The sequence below is a fragment of the Bombina bombina genome, chromosome 1 (assembly GCF_027579735.1).
Source record: "Bombina bombina isolate aBomBom1 chromosome 1, aBomBom1.pri, whole genome shotgun sequence".
NCBI lineage: Eukaryota > Metazoa > Chordata > Amphibia > Anura > Bombinatoridae > Bombina > Bombina bombina.
Genome location: NC_069499.1, coordinates 548,536,873 through 548,561,902, shown reverse-complemented (window position 1 = coordinate 548,561,902; position 25,030 = coordinate 548,536,873). Strand labels below are relative to the sequence as shown.

Below are 25,030 nucleotides of genomic sequence, written 5' to 3'. Positions count from 1 at the left end.
AATCCCAGCCAGTAGGTACATAACTCAGTAAAACAGTGGAACATTGTGGAATTAGCTGTAGTGCCCGAATGTCAGAGTCACAAAACAACAACAAATGGATCTGTGCATTAGGAGGTTATGCTCCAGTTCTAGAGATTTTAAAGTCCAAACTGTCATAATTCCCCTGTTGCATGTAAGATTTATACCTGAAAAAATCACTGATGTTAGGATAAATGTATAAATTAAAACAGGACAAGGGTAATAACCCTATGTGAACCAGTGGCCTCTCCAAATACCTATTTAAACTGCACAACTGACGATTTACAGATTAACCTGTAGATTCCTAACACGGAAGTGGAATTTCTGGTTCTAGTTTTAAAAGCTGGTTGTATGGAATTTGGACCTTATCTGAGCCTGTCCAGTCTGCTGCTTCTAACCTTTCCTGCACATTTCCTGCTTCCTTCTGTTTTCATTTATTCTTCCTGGGCTAGAGCAGCAGATCCAGAAATGCAACTTGTAATCACCAGTCCTTTGTAAAATAAATATACTGACTATTATCGGTAAAGAAAACCCCTAGCTCTATATTTTTTCTGTATTTAGAATTGGTAGGAGATGGAAAAGCAGGCTAGGGTGTAGAGAGTGATAGATATTGAGAGGGGGATATATGCTTGTTTTATACAAACAAACCTGTATCCTGCTAAATCTACTGCTAAATCTTCTTATTTATGCAAACACATCTAACTCCTTCTGTATTTATGTCTAATTTAAACAAACTTAATTCAGAATTTAATTCACCCAGAACCACATACACACACCAGTGCACATAAAGTTATCACTCATGCTAACACAAACACACATATATATATATATATATATATATATAGAGAGAGAGAGAGAGAGCCAATAGGGCAGAGTTAGCGCTCAAGCAGGAGCGTTAAATACCACTCCACTCGTAATCTAGCCCATAAAGTTTGATTTCACACACACACACACACACATATATATATATATATATATATATATGGAAACTGTATTTTCTCTATCCAGTATAAACACTTCTCACTCTTGGCAGGACAGGATTTATTTATTTATGAATCAATATATTAATATAATATACTGTGTATTTCCCTCATCTATAAAATCAATGCATGATCACTGGAGGGCACTACACCTTGGAGAGCTTAAAGGGACATTATACACTAGATTTTTCTTTGCATAAATGTTTTGTAGATGATCCATTTATATAGCCCATACAGGTTTGTTGTTTTTTTTTTAAATGTATAGTTTTGTTTATTTTTAAATAACATTTCTCTGATTTTCAGACTCCTTACCAAGCCCCAAAGTTTTAGGAGAATACTGATGTATACCTACTATTTGTGTTTTCATATGCAGAGGATACCTTAATCAACAGTGCAAGCGGTTCATTGGTGGTGACGTCAGCTCTATTGTGAGGAGCGCAATAAAATGCTCCTTCATATTAGAGCTGTCAAAAGAAATTGTATCATTTGGGATATGAAGATTGTGGCTGATAATTGTTACCAATCTTATTGAACTGCAAACGGTCCATCTATTGTGTGTATCATGATGCCACCATCTGTAATCTTCCTGCCTGCTGTAATTTGTTAGTCATGATAGTGCCATAGGGGGACAGTCCCAAGGTAAATAAACCGTTTATTGCACAATGGTTGTGTGCTAATACATTGCGATCAAATGGGTCATAGAACTTGTTGCTTCAACTTAAAGAATGCACTGCTCTGTATATTCAACTAAACTGAGGACTGAAGAATAAATGCAAAGGGAAATTGCTGGACTACTGTCAGTCTTTCATTCATTGCTCATGCGCGAAGCAGATGCCGTGCACTGGGGAAAGCAGTGCACTTAAGGGCTTGCGAATGCGTAATGAGAACGTGGAAGAATAAACTGATCATTTAAATATCAGACCTTATTGGTCGAGAGTTGCAGGGAAGGCGTGAGCATACTGTTAGTTAGCTCTGCCATTCTCTGAAGGCGGGGGATTATGGCTTTGAATGCTGGCTGAAACTGTAACTGTTAATTTAAAAATGACTGCTAATGTAATAATGTATTTTCATTACGCTGGGACATATATACTAATTAACAGTAAATGTTTAGATTCATTGCTAACAATTATTAGTGCATAATGGTCCTTTAAACTGACAGCTTCTAAGTAAGTTTTTAAACGGTTTTATACTGGATTTTTATATCAGTATCTGTGCATCTTATTCTTTATATTAGTGTCTATTACATGCAGTTATATGAAAATTGGTGTTTACTGTCCCTTTAAAGAGAGCTTGTTATTTTAACTAATAGGATTATTTGAGAGTAAAGAGACTGATTTTCTAGTCTAGTTTATTCTATTGATCCTATTTATCGACATGTATAAACTCGCAGACTCTATAAAACAATGTAGGGAAGTCATCTTTTTAGTTGTCTCTAAATGAAACAGCTGCTTCTAATGCATCACATGTCTGTTTACCTTTTATTGATTGACTTTTTAGAAATATCTCTAGTTATCTTCTTTCTTTCCCTAACATTCATTACACAACTATTAGCAAACAATCAATCACATAATGACAGTGAGTGAGCTATCAGTGGCCCAGTTAGTAATCTTATCCTCAGGTAAAGCTTATTCTTCAATCACACTAGAGGCAAAATGCTAAACAGTGAGATAACAATACAACTCCTAATGGGAGTGCCTCGGGGCCTCCTACACACAAAGGTAAACAATGCAGTTTTGCATTTTACTATTTAGCTTATTTTTTTATATGGAACATCATTAGTGATCCACCTAGAGGCACCGCTAGACAGGCTAATGATGTCTCAAAGTGCAGGGTGCAAAAGTCAAAGGAAGATTTACAACAAGAGGGAATATAAAAAATCTCAACGGTTTTGGTAGTACCTTTCGTTGAATATTGGTAAAGAAATTCATTACCCAAAGCCACCAATTGCATCCACTTGGTACCAATAAAAGTGATTAAAATGCACCATATATCATATCATCTGCAAAACATAAGGCCATACAAGTCAATCACAGACTGTGGTTTTCTCTTTACTTAGGTCTTGCACGATCCAAGTCTATTCCCAGCCAGACGTATTCCTCAGAAGTGGTGACACTTTGGTACCGGCCACCAGATGTTCTTCTGGGGGCCACAGATTACTCCTCTGACCTGGACATCTGGTAAGAAATAATTGCCACTTCTAATACAACCCTTTATCCAAACTGCTTTGTACTGAAAAGGTTTGGATTTCGAAATAGTTTGGATTTTGTAATACAGCTTTAAAATGGGACAGTTTTAAGAGGGAATGAAACCAACAATAATATATCATTTACATATCATAATACAGCTTATACATGCAACCTAAAGGTAGTTTATATCATTTTTAATACTTTTGTATGCACAGTACCCTCAGAAAGATAGTACAGTACTGTATTCAGAAAGGTTATATTTGTTGTTTTAAATAAATAGAATATTATTTGCATTATAGAACACAAAAATCAAACCAAACAAACAGGCAGAGAAGAGTATGACTTACAGTGAGGGACAAATAGTACTTTTTGATGATTTTATGTTTGTTTGTTTTTAAAATAATAAGTTTGGATCTCAGAATAAGTTTGGATTTTGGAACTCTGGATTTGGGGATTTTGTACCTGTAGAAGGTTTTGGGGGTTATGCTATCCTTTAAAATACCCTCTTTAATAGACCAGACAAAAAAATGAACATAATATCCTTCTAAACAAAGCTATATGACAGAAGCATGATGGGAGAGTTAATGTGTTTCAGTTCTGTATAACAGTAATGTTCTATCACTTATTGCAAAAAAAATAAATGTTTTGCTCTCTACCCAGTTTTTCTCCCACACCTTATTGTTTGATTGGCTAATAGTAATGGGTTTGGAGTTGTCATAGATATCTTAAAGGGACATGAAACCCAAAATTTTTCTTTCATGATTCAGATAGAGAATACAATTTTAAACAGCTTTCTAATTTACTCGCTTGGTATCATTTATTGAAGGAGCAGCAATGTACTACTTGTGTCTAACTGAACACATGGGGTGAGCCAATGACAATTGGTATGAATATGCAGCCTCCAATTAGCAGCAAGAACCTTTGCTGCTCCTGAGCTTGCCTAGATAAATCTTTCAGCAAAGGATAACAAGAGAAGGAAGCAAATTAAATAATAGAAGTAAAAATGGAAAGTTGTTTAAAATTGTATTCTCTATCTGAGTCATGAAATAATTTTTTTGGGTTTCATGCCCCTTTAAAGTAGATTAAATGGATTTTTATAGTTTCCATATCAAGTACAATTTTTTGCATGATTAAAATGATGATATGTACTGACAATTTACCGTATATTGGTTGCTCTAGAAGCCAGCTCAGAAAACTTAAATCATGGGGTTTTTTTTTCAATTCTAAAAATGTTGGGTATATATTTAAAATTTAGATTGTTTTACTTATGGACATCTAAATTAATTTTTCAGTTGGAAAGATATAATAAAATCAATAAGAATAAACCATTTGATTAGACATTTACATGTTTATAACCCTGAAGCAAATATCTAGAGTATTAATTAAATTTACTTTTAAATAACCATGTGATATGTAGATAATCCAATAACCCAGCATTAGAAAGAAGAGGCGCAACTACTTATAATATGCCTTAAATTTGGGTTGGTTTATTTTTGGAAAAAGGGAGGAATAGTCTCCTTGCCCACAAACTTGCTGTGGATTTAATTTTACCATGTGACATGTAGATGGTTATGCTACCTTTCATTTTAAAGAGGAGTCTTTACTTTTTCAAATAAACTGTTCCATTGGTGTAATTTTGGCAAATAAAGAGACACAAATTCTCCACTCTACACTTTTATTACTGTAAACCTGGCAAATAATTGCCTAAGAATTTACAAACACACTGTCCGGCACTACAGATCCAAAAAGAGGCTGTATGACGATGTTAGAGCAGAGGTTGGACTAATCCATTGGAGCACAGTTACAGGGGTGCAGGCTGTAAAAATGACCAATAGGACCGAATAAACAAATATCAAGCAAAAGGGAACAGACTCACAACAAGAGGCATCAGAGAGAAGGGCTGATGAAATAAAAAAATATTATTTATTGGAACATATTTAAAAGAATTTACCATTTTCACATTTGGCATTTTAAATGAGAAGATTCTACACTTTCTAACGGTGGTCTTATGTCTATATGGTAAGGTATTGTTTCAAAGACCATCCATTTTCATTACTCTAAAACTGGTGTCTAATGTATTAGGGAATTGTCACTTTCACGTTAGCTTTAAGTGATAAACAGAAAGTTAATTGGCACGCCATTGGAATGAGATTTTCTTCATCTTATGTCCTTGGTTGCAAGGGGGGTCTTTTACTTATTACACTCAGGAATCATGGTGTAGTGTTTTAAGTCAACATTCTACAACCATAAAGAGTTTGAAGGGGGCATGTGTATATTGTTTTACAGTCTGTAACTGGAATATGAATCTCTATACATCTAGTCTCATTTTTGTGTAAGTCAAAATTAAACTTTTAGGATTCAGATAGAGGGCTCCATTACATATGCGGCGTCGCCCGCGAAAGCCGGCACCGCCAGTTTTCACGCAATTTTGGTATTACATATACTGCGTAGCATACAAGTTACACGCAAATATTTCACAAGTCGCCCGCATTTTTTACTCCCATAGACTAAAATAGAACTGGTGCGCAATTTGGTATCCAATATACAGCGCAAGGACTTACGCGCTCAGAATTCAGAAAATCTACTCCATTCTCATCTCGCCACATATGGCAGGCGCAGCAACTCTTGCACTGACTAAAAAAGCAACGTAACTCCCTGGAAGCCTTAACAAACACATACATTTAAGCAGCATCTCAAATAGTTAAAGGGGCAGTATACTGTAAAATTGTTTTTCTCTTTCCAATTACTTCTTTTACTAGCTGCAGAGTATAACATTTATGAGATTTGCTTTTTTAAGGTTTATTTGTGTATTTGTAATCGCTGATTTTGTGTTTTGAAGTCACAACCTAATAAAATGGATTGAGCTTGTAGGTATAATCAGATCTCATTAGTTTATCACATTGTATACATATACTGTACTTGCTTCTTTACTTTATATTTGTTCTTAAACCAATCACCAATACTTGGAGAGAACAATGGAAAATTATAATTGTATTACCTTATCTCTTCTATAACCCACTGGGAGTGAAATGTATTCTACTGGCTGTGTTAACACACCTTGGCCTTGAGGCCAAAATATTTAAAGGCACAGTCAAGTCCAAAGAAAACTTTCATGTTTAAAATAGGGCATGTAATTTTAAACAACTTTCCAATTTACTTTCATTAACAAAATGTGCACAGTCTTTTTATATTTACACTTTTTTAAGTCAACAGCTCCTACTGAGCATGTGCAAGAATTCATAGAATATAAGTATATGAGTTTGTGATTGGCTGATGGCTGTCACATGATATAGGGGGAGTGGAAATAGACATAGCTTTGAAATTTGTCAGAAGAAAATCTACTACTCATTTGAAGTTGGAAAGTGCTTTTGCATTGTTTTTTTTATAATGCATTTGCTGATTATGCAAATCTACTGTATTGACTGGACCTTTAATACAGAGTTATATCTCACAATAACAAGAAAATAAATAAAACATTGTACAGAAATTCATAATAATAATTTTGGACTAAAAGGTAAAATAGTAGGTTTGCATTGATTTGCAATAAATTAAATGAGTTATCCATGCTGTGACTCATTAGTAACATTTTTTGTGTTTTGTTGTCTATGGCCTAAATTCCAATCCAATTAGATGTCTTTCTGAGACTTGTTGAATAGGTTTTTCCAGTTCATGCTCATTTCTACCCATTTGTCAGCCCCATCATAGCCCATTCATTTAATGTTTTCTAATGCATTTAGACAATGTAATCTCACCCTTTACCAGGAGTAGTGAACCTTTTTAGAAATCTGATCTGCCTCTATGTACTCTAATGCCTTGCTTTATAATAACAGATATTTTAAATAACTGTAAGATTAAAACAAAGTATTTTATATGAGAATAATATTTATCAAAGTTATCTTCTGTAAAGCTCCAATATCTTCCCTCTCAAAAATCAGTGACCCCCTTATATTTAATTCCACCAAACCGCATGCTTTTACCACTGAGTGACATGAATAACAACTATCTCCAGACATACTTCATGATGCTTGCTGAGGTAATAATCCAATCTAATTCAAGCAAAAGAAAGGAACAGGTCTAATCAGGGAACTGGCAAAATGTTATAAACACAAGTTCATTTGCGTAAAATTGCATGCTCTATATCTGAATGATGAAAATGTAACCCTGTCTTTACTGTCCCTTTTAAAGATACACTGTAGTGTAAAAATAGAGATTATAGTGCACATTTTACATGCTCTAATTTGTTATCACTACAGGCTCTGTGAGTCTATGGCCTCTATTTATCAAGGTCTGTCAGACCTGATCCGACGGTGCGGATCAGGTCCGACAGACCTCGCTGAATACGGCGAGCAATACGCTCGCCGTATTCAGCATTGCACCAGCAGCTCACAAGAGCTGCTGGTGCAACGCCGCCCCCTGCAGACCCACGGCCAATTGGCCGCCAGCAGGGGGGTGTCAATCAACCCGATCGTACTCGATCGGGTTGATTTCCGGCGATGTCTGTCCACCTGCTCTGAGGAGACAGACAGGTTATGGAGCAGCGGTCGCCAGAAACATGGGCCATTCGGAGCTTGATAAATATGCCCCTATGTCTATAACCCCCAACAAACAAGTTAAACTCATAATCACAGTAGTGCTTGGGAGTCACAAAGAACTGTTGGTCCAAGAGGAAACTGCCTATGATCTAATCAGCAGTGGTACTCAGATAACCCAGTTTAATTTTAGCACTAGCAACATGTTCTAACAAATGACATTATTTTTGGACTACTACTACTACAATGTCACTTTAAAGGGACAGTCTACAACAGAGTTGTATTGTTTAAAAAGATAGATAATCCCTTTATCACCCATTCCCCAGTTTTGCATAACCAACACAGTTATATTAATACTAGTCGATAAGTCTGCCCAGAGGGCAGTCTAATTATTTTTTAAACTACAGATGTAGAAACAACGTATTTTGTAACTCTGCTTTTATATTAATATTTAAGCTACAGGTGTAGCAATACTATAAACCTAACATTTCTTAACCTATATTTCCGCCTTCCCCCAAAAATCGCAATTAAAACTAAAATTAATAACCACTTAACCATCAACCACCCACATCGCAATACACCTAATTACCCTATTAACCCCTAAACCGCAAAACCCCCACATCGCAATAAACCTATTTAACCTATTAACGCCTAGACCGCAAAATGCCTACATCGCAATAAACCTATTTACCCTATTAACCCCTAAACCGCAAAATGCCTATAACGCAATAAACCTATTTACCCTATTAACCCCTAAACCGCAAAACCCCTACATCGCAATAAACCTATTTACCCTATTAACCCCTAAACCGCAAAACCCCTACATCACAATAAACCTATTTAACTTATTAACCCCTAAACCGCAAAACCCCAACATCACAATAAACTTATTAACCCCTAAACCACAAAACCCCTACATCGCAATAAACCTATTTACCCCATTAACCCCTAAACCGCAAAACCCCTACATCGCAATAAACCTATTTAACTTATTAAGCCTTTAAACCGCAAAAACCCACAACGCAAATAACTATTTAAAAAGTACAGTACACTAACCTAACATCCCCCAACCTAACAACCCCTGAGCTAACACCCCCTAACCTAACAACCCTAACCTAACACCCCATTAAATAAACCCAAATTACCTAAACTAATACATTCTAAAGTTACAAAAAAAAAAATTTACAAAAAAATAAAAAAGCTAACATTACAGAAAATAAAAAAATCAAATTTCCAAATTTACCAAAATTAAACCTAATCCCTATTAAAATAAAAAAGACCCCCCCCCCCAAATAAAAACACCCCCTACTCTCATAATAAACTATCAGTAGCCCTTAAAAGGGCTTTTTGCAGGGCATTGCCCCAAGATAATCAGCTCTTTTACAAAATATATACAAAGTCCCACCTAACATTAACCCCCACCACCCCCCAAAATAAAAGAGCCTAACACTAAAAAATCTAAACTATTCATTGCCCTGAAAAGGGCATTTGTTTGGGCATTGCCCTTAAAAGGGCATTTAGCTCTTTTTCTGCCCATCCCTAATCTAAATAAAACAATCCCCCCAAAAAAAACCTTAAAAAATCCTAAGTCTAACCCCCAGGTTGATACTCACGGTTCCTGAAGTCCGGCGGAGAAGGTCCTGTTCCAGGCGGTGAAGTCTTCTTCCAAGCGCAACCTCTTCTTCTTCCAGGAACATCCTGCACGGAGCGGAGCTGAAGACCGGCGACTCTGGAACTGAAGACCTGCAACCGCGGAGCCATGGAGTGTGGAGGATCCTCTTCTTACGATCTCTGCCGTACACTGAATAGCGAATTCAAGGTATGCGATTAAAGATGGCGTCCCTTGAATTCCTATTGGCTGATTTGAGTCTTCCAATTCAAATTAGCCAATAGGATGAGAGCAAGTGAAATTTTATTGGCTATTCAAATCAATAGGTTTATTGCGATATAGGCATTTTGCTGTTTAGGAGTTAATACTTCGTGTAGGATTTTTTTTTGTTATATTTCGTGCAGGCGGTGTTTTTTTTTTTTTAATACTTGATGCGGGCAGTTTTTTTGGGTTTTTTTTATACTTGATACGGGCGTTTTTATGTTTTTTTTCAATACTTGATGCAGGCGGTTAGTTTTTTTTTTTTTTAATACTTGATGCAGGCGGTTAGTTGTTTTTTTTAATACTTGATGCGGGCGTTTTTTGTTTTTTTTTAAATACTTTAATGTGGGCGATTAGGTGTTGCTTTTATAATGCTTCGTTTGCCTTCGCTGCATCCCTGTGGATTCCGAAAATGGCAGGGTGGTGAAAGAATCCACCTTTTTGGAATTCACCTGGATGCCGCTTCGCTGCATCCTGGTGAATTCTTTTGTCCTCGTGCTGCCAACATTCCATTGAGGATGCGTGCGCAATTGCAGACGGCGACGGACATTACAAACGCAATTATAGTATAGATACATTTTTCCTCTGTGATTACCTTGTATCTAAGCATCTTCTGACAGCCCCCTGATCAAATGACTTTTTATTTATTATCTATTGTGTTGCATTTTAACCAATTAGTGCTGTGTTGTGCAGACTCTTAAATAACTTCCTGGGCGTAAGCACAATGTTATCTATATGGCCCACATGAACTAGCAGTGTCCTGTTGTGAAAAGCAAATAAAAAAAACATGGAATAAGAGGCTGTCTTTAGTCGCTTAGAAACAAGCAGAAATTTAGAGGTTTAAAAGTTATACAGTATAATAGTATAACAGTGTTGGTTGTGCAAAGATGGGGAATGGGTAGTAAAGGCATTATCTATCTTTTTAAACAAAACCAATTTTAGTGTTGACTGTCCCTTTAATTATTGATATACAGCATGGGTTGTTGAGTCAGTCAGAAGCTTGTAGTCGCAGACCTGGTAGAGCTAAAAGTACGTGCGCTAACAAATCAGATCATGTAAGTTTTGCAATATCTGTTCCTTTAATTATTGATATATAGGGCATATTTATCAAGCTCCGTATGGAGCTTGATGCCCTGTGTTTCTGGCGAGCCTTGAGGCTCACCGGAAACAGAAGTTATGAAGCAGCGGTCTAAAGACCTCCATAAACTGAACACCTGCTCTGAGGCCGCGGGCAGAAATCAAGCCGATCGAATACGATCCGGTTGATTGACACCCCCTGCTAGTGGCTGATTTGCCGCGAATCTGCAGGGGGCAGCAATGCACCAGCAGTTCACAAGAACTGCTGGTGCAATGATAAATGCTGACAGCGTATGCTGTCGGCATTTATTGATGTGCAGCGGACATGATCCGCTATATCGGATCATGTCCGCTCGCGCCATAGTGAATAGGCCCCATAGCATGGATTTATAAAAAAGATAACGTATTAAGGAGTACAATTTAAGTCAATAAAACCACACAGTATGGTTCCAGCAGATTTGTTATGAGGACCACGTTGGGCACACGTTCCATATGTTCACAAATCCCAGCACCTTTGTATATTTACAAGGGGACATTTCGGCACCTCTATTGCAATCAATCAGTAAACACATTATAGAAGTTTTTGCTCATGCCCAGTTTGTTTGTTTAAAAAAGCATTTTCATGTAATAAAAAGGACACTGTTGTTTTTTGTGTATTTATATCACTAAAAATAACATCCATGATTCACAAATTTTGTGCTGGCTTTAGTGGTCATTTAGTATTCATATAATAAAAGTTATTCTCCAATGTAGAAACTGATTTATTACTTAGTTGTGTATGTTTTATAAAACCCTTAAGCTCATGTTTACTGAGGAAATGTGAAATGTTTAAACAAACCATAAATACTTTTATGTAACATACTAAATCTCTTGCTTTTAATCACTTTTTCCACAGAAGGTATCGCCTAAATGTGCAATACAGACATAAGTGCCGCTTCCCTTCACACCTATATTATTTATGACCCTGCAAAGAGTTAACATTTATATTTGTCATTTTTATAAAGGCTTTAAATAAAGGGACATAATTCCAGTGTTTTAGTTTATTGCAGTCTATGTTATAACATTGATCACCAAAGGTAAAGGATTTTGTCATGGCTTAAATGAAGACATTTGTCTTTACCTCATTAAATCTCTGGTATGTTTTGATGCTTGTAATTTTATTTATTTTTTACAGTGCATCCTTTTTGGGTTTTGATGTTTATGAGCTGATCTTTGGTTTGAATTTCAGAGCTAAAGGTCACCAATCCTTTAGGCATTCAGGAATTTAGACAAACAGCACACTGGGGAGTTGTATTGCTTGTGCGGTGAGGACTAGAAATATAATATAGCTGTCCTGTGCTTGATTCACCTGAAACTAGCCTTGTCCCTTGTTATGTTCTGGTATTGTGCATAGTGAGGGGGTTGGAAATGGGAGCAATATTGCCATATTTCAGAATGAAATTGCAGCTTGTTGAGATGAAAAAGTAGCTTTTTAAAGGAAAAGTATACTATAAAATAGTTTTTCCCTTAATGTGTTTCCAGTTACCAGCTGCATAAAGTATAAAATGTATGAGATTTGCTTTTTTAAGGCTTATTTGTGTATATGAATTAGCTGATTTTGTGTTCTGAAGCCACAACCTAATAAAATGGGTTGAGCTTGTAGGTATAATCAGATCTCATTACTTTATCACATTGTGTACATATACCTGCTTCTTTATCTTATATCTGTCCATAAACCAATCACCAATACTTGGAGAGAACAATGGAAAATTAACATTTTATTACTGTATCTCTTCTATAATCCACTGGGAGTGTAATTTCTTCTACTGGCTGTGTTAACACAGCTTGGCCTTGAGGCCAAAATCTTTCAGGATGGGTGGGGATACCACAGGCTAAATAAACAAATTCAAATGCAAATATAAGGGTAATGGAAATACTTGTAAACAATTTAATACACTCCAGCAGATAAAGTGGGTCATTGGGAACAAATTAAAGGGGGAATTTTTTTGAGTAAACTGTCCCTTTAACCCAAGGACATTACTTTTGTCTAAAGCAGATGCTAAAATAGACAGTATAGTGTAATTTTTCACCCTTAAAGTGAATGTAAATTTTGATGCTAAAGTGCCCAGTTTTTAAAAATTCAATTATAAATAGGGGCACTTTAATTCATCAAAATTTATATTTCACTTGTGTTGTGAAAAAAACGTACCTTTTAAACTTGACAGCAGCTCCAGCTTCCTCCGGTCGTCGCAAGCCATTTATGGTGTGAGAAATGATGGATTGGTCATCCTCCAATCACGGCTTTCCCCCCCCCCCCCCGGGGGAATCAGTGTCTGATTCAATGCCGTGATTGGCGGAAGCCTGATTCCTCATTTTAGACCCAGGAAGAGGCTTTGTGACGGGTGGAGGAAGCTGGAGCTGCTGTCAAGATTAAAAGGTAAAGCTTTTTTTCACAACAGGAGTGAAATGTAAATTTTGATGAATTAAAGTGCCCCTGTTTTTTAATCGAAATTTTAAAAAACGGGCACTTTAGAATCAAAATTTACATTCACTTTAAATGTGTTCTCAGTCATCCATTTTACCTGCAGGAGTGTAATTAAATTGTTTACAAACAGCTAATTACCCTTTATTTTGTCATTTTAAATAGCTGATATTGCCTTTTGGATCCCCACCTATACTAAAAGTTTCAACACATAAGTACTAATAATAGAAGAGCTATGTCAACAAGAAGCTGCTGAAGATGTCACACTACCGGTGGGGTGGGTGGGATAGAGAAGTACTTAAGTGATCATTTTGAATTGTTCTCTTTAAAGGCACAATTCCCAAAGGTCTCTGCACTTGTGAGATTCTTTAAGAATTCTCGCCAGTTCTTCTATTTCCCTGGTGGAATTCTATAAAGCCACTTTTTACCCTGAAAACAGTGTGTCACAGTCTTGTTAAGGGGCGTATACTGCATTTTCGTATGGGATATTACAAAAGTGCACAATGAAAATCGTAATTTAAAAATCATACAAAACAAATAATTGAACTATTCACACAAAAATACTCAGGAAAAAAATGTATTGTTAAGGTGCCTTATAAAATTGTAACAATATTTTTCACCAAAAAATGTATTTCTTTCTAATGACACGATGAGTCCACGGATCATCTAATTACTATTGGGATATATCACTCCTGCCCAGCAGGAGGCGGCAAAGAGCACCACAGCAAAGCTGTTAAATATCACCTCCCTTCCCTCCCACCCTAGTCATTCTCTTTGCCTACGTTAGAGCAAGGAAGTGATAAAGTTGGTGTTAGAAAAGATTCTTCAAGCAAGATTTTATTATTTTTTAAGTGGTACAAGATTGTGCTGCTTTGTTCTGGGGTGTAGCCGTAGTCCATATCAGTCTCTTCAGTAGAGCAGTGGTGGCTTTAGAGCAATGGGAACTTGTGGGACATAATTCTCACTGCACCTCCCATATAATTTATGCTGCCCTAACTCTAAAAGCCTGAGTAAGATTACTCAGTCTTTATTTCTTTCTCCACAAGTCTATGTGAGGGAGAGGACCTCTCAAACCTGGTGAGCTACCTTGCTTTCTGGCAGATCTATGAGGTAAGTGCTGAATTTATTTTTCTGGGTCTGTAAAAAACAAGAGGAACTCAGATACATTTGGAGCACTTTATTTCATGGGACACATAAATCCTCCTATGGATAAAAGGAGGGGACTTATGAAGGCAGCATTTTAGGCAGGCACTGGAGCTGAAGAGGTGTTTTATGCTCAGTTTTTTTTGTGGTTTCTCTGCTCTAGGCGCCTTAACTTTAGTATTAAGATGCTGCCCGGGAGATTACTTTTTTTGAGACACCCACGATGGGCGGAGCTATGTGAGGGGGCAATTTGTGTTGCGCGCCACTTCCTGTGATCGGGAGGAATGAGAGAGTAATTTCAGTCAGGAATCCACATGTTTGTCTAGAGGCCTGCGTTTCTAGAATCGGACAGCGGTTCATTATTATCTACAGCCGAGTTCCTGATCTTTTTGCTGAGGGGATTGGTAGCCGGTGTCAGCAGGGCAGGTAGGCCCCTCAGCAAAGTTAAGCTGAGATGTAGAGGTGTTCTGCAGTATTTGCGTAGCTATTTAGTCCTCTCTGCATAGAAAAGTAAAAAAATTACCTTTACATTTTAAAGAAAGTTTTAATTTTTCTTAAAAATGTAAGTTTTAATTTGATAATTTGATCCATTGTGAGTCAGAATGGACCAAGAGGCCCTGCAAAATGTCACTTGTTCTTTATGTTTTGATGCCAATGTGGAACCACCAATCCCTTTCTGTTCCTCGTGTATTGAGAGAACTTTAAATTATAGGGATAGACTTTTTTTTGAGCCAACATTTTCTAAGGCGGATGCTGTTCAGGAGTCTAATGACAATGTTCAGTATATGCCGCAGCTTTCTCCTCAAGCGTCCAAACGTTTACCGCCCACACAAGCAGTGCCCTGCGCTTCCTCTTAAACTCCTCCTGGAGATACGTTGCAAGACATCGCTTCCCTTATGTCCTCTGCAGTTTCTGATGCGTTGTCTGCTTTTCCCATGCTGCAGGGAATGTGCAAGAGGAAAAATAAACATTCAGTAAGCGAGGTTACTGATGCAGTTGTTGCTATTTCGAATGCCCCTTCCCAGAAGCCTGAGGAGGGAGGATGCTTCGGTAGCATCTGAGGGTGAAATCTCAGATTCTGACAGTGTAATTCCTCCTGCTGATACTGAAGTTGTATCTTTCAGGTTTAAGCTAGAACACCTCCTCCTGTTACTCAAGGAGGTTTTAGCTACATTGGACGACAGCGATACCACGGTCGTAGTTAATCCTAAGAAATGCAGTAAGCTAAACAAATATTTTGATGTACCTTCCATGGTGAAGGTTTTTCCTGTACCAGATAGAGCTACTGAGATCATTGCTAAGGAATGGGAGAGACAAGGAGTCTTGGCAGACAGTACCCAAGGTGGAAGGGGCAATTTCCACTCTGGCTAAGAGAACTACTATTCCCCTAGAGGATAGTTGTGCCTTTAAGGATCCTATGGACAAACAATTAGAGGGGTTACTCAAGAAGATGTATGTACACCAGGGTTTACAATGGCAACCTGCAGTGTGCATTGCTACCGTCACTAGTGCGGCGGCATACTGGTTTGATGCTGATTCTATTAGGACAGACACTCCCCTTGAAGAGATCCAGGATAGGATAAAGGCTCTTAATTTGGCCAATTCCTTTATTACGGTTGCTTCCCTACAGGTTATTAAGCTGGGAGCAAAGATTTCAGGTTTTGCTGTGCTAGCCCACAGAGCTTTATGGTTAAAATCTTTATGGTTAAAAAAAGTCTACGGATGTGTCATCTAAGTCTAAACTTTTGGCGATTCCTTACAAGGGAAACCTTGTTTGGACCGGGTTTGATGTCGATTATTTCTGACATTACGGGAGGAAAGGGTCATTTTCTCACTCAGGATAAGAGAAATAAACAAAAGGGACGTCAGAGTAATTTTCGTTCCTTTCAAAATTTCAAGGGAAATTCTTCCACTTCCTCTTCCAGTGGACTCATTTACTTCGGTTGAATGACTGGGGTGGGAGGGAGTGGAGGTGATATTTAACAGCTTTGCTGTGGTGCTCTTTGCCGCCTCCTGCTGGGCAGGAGTGATATATCCCAATAATAATTAGATGATTCATGGACTCATCGTGTCAAGAAAGAAAGACATTTATCAGGTAAGCATAAATTTTGTTTTTATCAAAATTTTTAAATTTGTATGTAAATTACACAGGAATAAATCATATTAAATATGCACAGCATAAATCGTAATTTAAGTACACTGGATATACAAAGAACATATAGAAATTTGTACAAAATTCAAAGCGTAATTGTTTTTTTATGTAAAATGGGCTAAACATGGGCGTTTCATGTGTATATATGAAATTCTCTCAAGTCCAAGAACAATTCTCTAAACATTTCTGCCATACAGATCTCACAGTTTTTTCTCACAAATTAAAAGGTGGCAAACTTTTATCAAAATACTCAAAACACTAATTACACTAAAAGGAAATACTATAAATATGAAAATAACAGTGATTTTAAAGTATAGTGGATGGAAAACAGTAATTTGGTTTGTATTAGGCGGCCGCGTAATATTAAAGTGTAAACATACTCCGGGTTCTCCCTGTGTACTTTGTCATTCATTACAAACTCATTATTTTCATGGGAGACATCTTGCCACTCACCCCTTCTTTTATAGAATTAAACGATGGAAGTCCCTGTGAGTGTCGGTGTAGACCGGCAAATTGTTAGGCCCCTAAGTATAGGTTCTCTCTAACCACCTGATGATCAAAAAACTTGCCGGCATGGGGATAAACCATGCAACATCTTTGGGGGATTATTATCAGCATTATATTGCAATGTATGTGTCTCTCCCTCACATCCAGAATCATGCGTAACTAGGCAAACCGCTCTCAAGCTAATATTTTCCTTTTTTTTTATAAACTTTATTTATTCTTCAGAGGTTACCATAAATCAACCAATATTTTACAGATACAGTGTCAAGTTTGACTTCATTACAGTATGTTTAGATCAACTTGAAGGTTAATTTTACAGAACCCCCTTTTTTTTTTTTTTTTCTTCCTCTTCCATTATCTCTCCTCAATTTTCCACCCCCCGCAGCAGTCTCACCCTCTCACATTTAAAGTTACCCTCCAGATTACCTCCTCTCTCCCTCTCCAGCAAGATCAACTGACTATTTGTTAATGTGTATATTATGTTATGTTCCTTTGGTTTCTGTTTCTCTCATTATAGAGAAATTCCCAGTTTCCTTTGAGACGCTCTCCTAGTAAGAATTCAGTGTTCCTAAGAGGATACAAGATACGTGTTTGCATGGAAATGTCGAATGTATGGTTCCCATTTCCGAATAAAGGGTTTAGTTCTACTCTGCACATCTGTCATTGCATCTACGGCCTCCACTGTTAGTTGGCTCTGCATACTTGCTTTGAGTTGCGGGATCGTGGGGGCTTTACCACCCAACCATCCCTTGAAGATCAGTTTCCTGGCTTGTAAAATTACATTGCTAGTCAATTTTCCTGTGCTCCCTGAGTGTGGTGTTGGGGTATGTAAAAATACTACCATGGCGGGGGAAATGTTTATGGATATCTTGAAGGCTGATTGTAGCCAATGCTCCACCATCGCCCAAAATCTGTTAATCTTTGGACAGCTCCACATCATATGGATTATGTCTGCCTCTGGTGCTCTACACTTTTGACAGGTTCCTTCTGAGTTTGGTCTCCATTTTTTATAAATCCTCGGGGGTATGTACGCGTTGTGTATAAGTCTAGTGTGTGACTCTCTGTTTACCACCGATAGCGTAGCCTTTCTCACTTTCTGTATGCTTCGTTTTACTATATCTGCTGAGATGTCTGTGTTCAATATAGCCGACCATATGTCACCAATGTGTTTCATTGCTGAATCGTTGGTCTGTTGCATGTAGAGTTTGTATGTGTGGGAAATGGATGTTTCTCCCTGTACTTTTCTGTGTATTAATCTATTAGTTCCCAGATTTTGATTCCGTAATTCGTCATGTTTGAGTAAGTCTTTAATGTAATGTCTTGCCTGTAAGTATGCAAAGTGATGTCTGTGTGGCAGGTTATATTGCGTTTGTAATTCTTGGAAAGGTTTAATCGTCATATCCAAGGTATTTATGAACTGGGAGACCGAGGCTAATCCTCTAGTTTTCCATGTGATGAATACTCCAGTGTCTATTCCCGCTGGGAATTCTGGATTTCCACTTAATGGGAGATATCTTGTGTATCTGTGGTTAAACTGGAGTTTCTTACACATTTTCCACCAGGCTCGAAGAGGTTGAAGTAGCATAGGGTATTCATTTAGGAGTTTGGTGATTTGGTTTGGCGACATGTGTGGGATAGCTTGTAATGACCAAGGAGATATTGGTTGTGTTTCTAGTGCCGGTAGTGTAAAATGTTGGGTCCCAGTTAGCCAATCTAGTATGTATTTAATTTGGGCTGCCCCACAATATGCCTCGAAGTTGGGAAGCGCAAATCCCCCTGAACCAATCTCTGCCATCATCCTGGAAGCTTGTATTTTATGTTTTTTCTTTGCCCACACAAAGGAAAGGCATGTTTTGTTTAGCTGAATTAGGTCAGTCTTATGTATATTTTCCGGTATCATTTGGAACAGATAAAGAAGCTTTGGAAATATAATAATTTTAATTAAAGCTATCCTTCCCGCCATCGAGACAGGTAATTTACCCCATCTAAGTAACATCTCTTGTATATCCTTAATTAGGGGGTGATAGTTCAGTTGATACCATTTTTTGGGGTCTATCGAGAGTTTAATTCCCAAGTATGTGAAGGAGTCTGTGACGTGTTTGAAGCTAAATGGTAGGTCTATGTGTGTGGACTGCTTGTTCAACCAGATCAGTTCCGATTTGTCCATGTTTATCTTGTAACCCAAAACAAGGCCAAATTGGTGTATGATTTGCATTATTTGTGAAATGTTTTCTTTCGGGTTCTGGATGTAGAGTATCATGTCATCAGCAAAAAGCGACAGGTGACACTTTACTTCTCCCACCCACAACCCTTCTGTTTCTGTCCTTATTTTTATGGCCAGGGGCTCGATCGCCAGATCAAAAAGCAGGGGTGAAAGTGGGCACCCCTGTCTGGTTCCCCTGCCCAGTTGGAAGGGGGGAGAGGGGATCCCATTGATTAGTATGGATGCCTTAGGGTTAGCGTAAAGTGCCCTGACCGTGTGCGCGAAAAGACCTGTGATACCAAATTTGTGCAGTGTGTAGTAAAGATGATCCCATAGGACCATGTCAAAGACCTTTTCCGCGTCCACTAACAGCGCACACGCTGCCTGGGTCCCCTCTCCACTCTCTTGTTCCAGAAGTGTGTTAGAATGAATTGGAGTTTTCTGAGGTTTAAAACTGACGAGCGTCCCTTTACGAAGCCCGTCTGGTCCGTGTGTATTAGAGTGGGTAAGGCTATTGCCAGTCTGTCTGCTAGAATTTTTGTCAGTAATTTATAGTCCTGATTCATTAACGATATAGGGCGGTAAGATTGAGGTAGGAGTGGATCTCTATTCGCTTTGGGAATAATGCTAACATTAGCTTCTGTGAAACGGTCATTTGGGGTAATTGTACCTGTCATAATTCTGTTATAAAGTGCGGTTAAAGTTGGCGTCACATTCACTCCCAGCAATTTATAATATTCCCCGGGTAGTCCGTCAGGTCCAGGGGTTTTGTCAAGTGAAAGAGTGTTTATAGCTCTCAAGGTCTCTGTCTCTGATATTGTTGAATTCAAAAGATTTAAGTGTTCTTCTGATATACATGGGTTGGATATGGATTCCCAGAATAGGTCCTGTTTTTGCTTGTCTACTTCAGTTCCCCTGTATAGTGTTTGATAGTACTTATTGAAAGTTGCCTGTATGCTCGGTGTGGTTGTATGTATTGTGTCTCCTCCTCTAATGGCATTGATATATCTGTTGGGTTTGGTAAGTCTAGCTAGGAACTTTCCCGTTTTGTCTCCAAATCTGTAGAATTTTGCTTGCATCGCTGTCATTCCCCTCCTTGTGTCTTGGTTGAGTGCTGTGTCTCTCTCAGCTTTTGCTGTTATGTAATTGTGTTTAGTGGTGGTGGTAGGATTACGCAAGTATTTATTTCTGGCACTTAACACTCTTCTAAGCAATAGCTCCGTTCTTACTCTCATCTTTTTTAATTTGCCTGCCGCGTACGAGGTTATTACTCCCCTCATGACTGCTTTGCTTGTCTCCCAAAACAATTGGATGTGATCTTTATGTGCATTGTTTAAATTCGTATATGTTCTCCACTCCCCTACCAGTGTATTTTTGAAGTTAACATCCCCATAGAGATATTTCGGGAAGAACCATCTACAGGGTCCCTCCCTTCGTGGTACCAGGTTAAGTTTGAGACTGATAGGTGCATGGTCTGAGATTGTGGGAACGTCAATGTTTACGTCGGTGATGCTGGGTCCCAGTGAGTAGGTTGTCAAAAACAAATCTATCCTTGAAAGTGTGTTCTTAGCTGGGGTCGAGCAGGTGTAGTTTCTCTCTTCTGGGTGTTTGTCTCTCCATATATCTGCTAGTGCTAATGAGTTTCGGAATTTAGATAGGATGAGGGATTCCCTTCTAGTGTTGCGTAAATTAGTGGTCTGCATGATGTTGGATGTGGGGTCTCTGAACCTGTCTGCTGCGGTCTGCGGGACTATGTTGTAGTCGCCACCTAAAATCAATTGGTTGTCTGCAAATTGTAATTTCTTTCATGTAATTAGCAAGAGTCCATGAGCTAGTGACGTATGGGATATACATTCCTACCAGGAGGGGCAAAGTTTCCCAAACCTTAAAATGCCTATAAATACACCCCTCACCACACCCACAATTCAGTTTTACAAACTTTGCCTCCGATGGAGGTGGTGAAGTAAGTTTGTGCTAGATTCTACGTTGATATGCGCTCCGCAGCAAGTTGGAGCCCGGTTTTCCTCTCAGCGTGCAGTGAATGTCAGAGGGATGTGAGGAGAGTATTGCCTATTTGAATGCAGTGATCTCCTTCTACGGGGTCTATTTCATAGGTTCTCTGTTATCGGTCGTAGAGATTCATCTCTTACCTCCCTTTTCAGATCGACGATATACTCTTATATATACCATTACCTCTGCTGATTCTCGTTTCAGTACTGGTTTGGCTATCTGCTATATGTAGATGAGTGTCCTGGGGTAAGTAAGTCTTATTTTCTGTGACACTCCTAGCTATGGTTGGGCACTTTGTTTATAAAGTTCTAAATATATGTATTCAAACATTTATTTGCCTTGACTCAGAATGTTCAACTTTCCTTATTTTCAGACAGTCAGTTTCATATTTGGGATAATGCATTTTAATTTAACATTTTTCTTACCTTAAAATTTGACTTTTTCCCTGTGGTCTGTTAGGCTCGCGGGGGCTGAAAATGCTTCATTTTATTGCGTCATTCTTGGCGCGGACTTTTTTGGAGCAAAAAATTCTATTTCCGTTTCCGGCGTCATACGTGTCGCCGGAAGTTGCGTCATTTTTTTACGTTATTTTGCGCCAAAAATGTCGGTGTTCCGGACGTGGCGTCATTTTTGGCGCCAGAAAGCATTTAGGCGCCAAATAATGTGGGCGTCTTTTTTGGCGCTAAAAAATATGGGCGTCATTTTTGTCTCCACATTATTTAAGTCTCATTATTTATTGCTTCTGGTTGCTAGAAGCTTGTTCACTGGCATTTTTTTTTTCCCATTCCTGAAACTGTCATTTAAGGAATTTGATCAATTTTGCTTTATATGTTGTTTTTTTCTTTTACATATTGCAAGATGTTCCACGTTGCAACTGAGTCAGAAGATACTTCAGGAAAATCACTGCACAGTGCTGGAGCTACCAAGCTAAGTGTATCTGCTATAAACTTTTGGTATCTGTTTCTCCAGCTGTTATTTGTATTGCATGTCATGTCAAACTTATTAATGCAGATAAAATTTCCTTTAGTACTGTTACATTACCTGTTGCTGTTCCGTCAACATCTAATTTTCAGAGTGTTCCTGATAACATAAGAGATTTTATTTTTTAAATCCATTAAGAAGGCTATGTCTGTTATTTCTCCTTCTAGTATACATAAAAGTCTTTTAAAACTTCTCTTTTTTTAGATGAATTTTTAAATGAACATCATCATTCTGATACTGATAATGGTTCTTCTGGTTCAGAGGTTTCTGTCTCAGAGGTTGATGCTGATAAATCTTTGTATTTGTTCAAGATGGAATTTATTCGTTCTTTACTTAAAGAAGTGTTATTTGCATTAGAAATAGAGGATTCTGGTCCTCTTGATACTAAATGTAAACGTTTAAATAAGGTTTTTAAATCTCCTGTAGTTATTCCAGAAGTGTTTTATCTCCCTGATACTATTTTTGAAGTAATTTCCAGGGAATGGAATAATTTGGGTAATTTATTTACTCCTTCTAGACGTTTAAGCAAATTATATCCTGTGCCATCTGACAGATTAGAGTTTTTTGGGACAAAAATCCCTAAGGTTATGGGGCTGTCTCTACTCCTGCTAATGTACTACTATTCCTACGGCAGATAGTACTTCATTTAAGGATCCTTTAGATAGGAAAATTGAATCCTTTCTAAGAAAAGCTTACTTATGTTCAGGTAATCTTCTTAGACCTGCTATATTTTTAGCGGATGTTGCTGCAGCTTCAACTTTTTGGTTAGAAGCTTTAGCGCAACAAGTAACAGATCATAATTTTATAGCATTATTATTATTCTATAACATGCTAATAATTTTATTGGTGATACCATCTTTTGATATCATTTGAGTTGATGTCAGGTATATGTCTCTAGCTATTTTAGCTAGAAAAGCTTTATGGATTAAACTTGGAATGCTGACATGTCTTATAAGTCAACTTTGCTTTCCCTTTCTTTCCAGGGTAAATAATCATTTTCGTTCCTTTCCTCACAACAAGGAACAAAAGCCTGATCCTTCATCCTCAGGAGCGGTATCAGTTTGGAAACTATTTCCAGTTTGGAATATATCCAAGCCTTATAGAAACCTATAGCCAGCTCCTAAGTACCTATGAAGGTGCGGCCCTTATTCCAGCTCAGCTGGTATGGGGCAGATTACGTTTTCTTCAAAGAAATTTGGATCAATTCCGTTCTTAATCTCTGGTTTCAGAAACATTATTTCAGAAAGGTACAGAATTGGCTTCAAGTTAAGGCCTCCTGCTAAGAGATTCTTTTCTTTCCCGTGTCCCAGTTAACACAGCAAAGGCTCAGCATTTCTGAAATGTGTCTCAGATCTAGAGTTGGCTGGAGTATTTATGCCAGTTCCAGTTCTGGAACAGGGGCTGGGGTTTTATTTTATCTCTTCATTGTACCAAAGAAGGTCAATTCCTTCAGACCAGTTCCGGATCTATCAATATTGAATCGTTATGTTAGGATACCAACATTCAAGATGTTTACTGTAGGACTATCCTGCCTTTTGTTTAGCAAGGGCATTATATGTCTACAATAGATTTACAGGATGTGTATCTGCATATTCCGATTCATCCAGGTCACTTTTAGTGTCTGAGATTCTCTTTTTAGACAAGCATTACCAGTTTTGTGGCTCTACCGTTTGGCCTAGCCTCAGTTCCAAGAATTTTTTTCAAAGGTTCTCGGTGCCCTTCTTTCTGTAATCAGAGAATAGGGTTTTGGTATTTCCTTATTTGGACGATATCTTGGTACTTGCTCAGTCTTCTCATTTTCGAAGAATCTCATACGAATCGACTTGTGTTGTTTCTTCAAGTTCATGGTTGGAGGATCAATTTACCAATCAGTTCATTGATTCCTCAGGCAAGGGTAACCTTTTTAGGTTTCTAGATAAATTCAGTGTCTATGACTCTGTCCTTGTCAGACAAGAGAAGTTTAACATTGATATCAGCTTGTCAAAACCTTCAGTCACAATCATTCCCTATGGTAGCCTTATGCATGGAAATGTTGGGTCTTAGGACTGCCGCATCAGATGCGATCTCCTTTGCTCGTTTTCACATGCGACCTCTTTAGCTCTGTATGCTGAACCAATGGTGCAGGGATTACTCAAAGATATCTCAATTAATATCTTTAAACCGATTTTACGACACTCTCTGACATGGTGGACAGATCACCATCGTTTAGTTCAGGGGGCTTCTTTGTTCTTCCGACCTGGACTATAATCTCAACAGATGCAAGTCTTACAGGTTGGGGAGCTGTGTGGGGGTATCTGACGGCACAAGGGGTTTGGGAATCTCAGGAGGTGAGATTTCCGATCAATATTTTGGAGCTCCGTGCAATTTTCAGAGCTCTTCAGTCTTGGCCTCTTCTGAAGAGAGAGTTGTTCATTTGTTTTCAGATAGACAATGTCACAACTGTGGCATACATCAATCATCAAGGAGGGACTCACAGTCCTCTGGCTATGAAAGAAGTATCTCGAATTTTGGTTTGGGCGGAATCCAGCTCCTGTCTAATCTCTGCGGTTCATATCCCAGGTATGGACAATTGGAAAGCGGATTATCTCAGTCGCCAAACGTTGCATCCGGGCGAATGGTCTCTTCACCCAGAGGTATTTCTTCAGATTGTTCAAATGTGGGTACTTCCAGAAATAGATCTGATGGCTTCTCATCTAAACAAACTTCCCAGGTATCTGTCCAGATCCCGGGATCCTCAGGCGGAGGCAGTGGATGCATTATCACTTCCTTGGAAGTATCATCCTGCCTATATATTTCCGCCTCTAGTTCTTCTTCCAAGAGTAATCTCCAAGATTCTGAAGGAATGCTCGTTTGTTCTGCTGGTAGCATGGCCTCACAGGTTTTGGTATGCGGATCTTGTCCGGATGGCCTCTTGCC

General features: G+C 38.2%; 1 protein-coding gene across 5 annotated transcripts in view; it reads left to right on the top strand.

Annotated features, from left to right (window-relative positions):
• Window positions 1-25,030, top strand: part of CDK15 (cyclin dependent kinase 15) — a 657,391-nt gene that overhangs the window by 239,073 nt on the left and 393,288 nt on the right. For all 5 annotated transcript variants that reach the window (XM_053698694.1, XM_053698693.1, XM_053698697.1 and 2 more), the window contains one exon: window positions 3,055-3,175. In XM_053698694.1, the coding sequence (XP_053554669.1) occupies window positions 3,055-3,175 (121 nt within the window). The remainder of the gene's footprint in view (window positions 1-3,054; window positions 3,176-25,030) is intronic.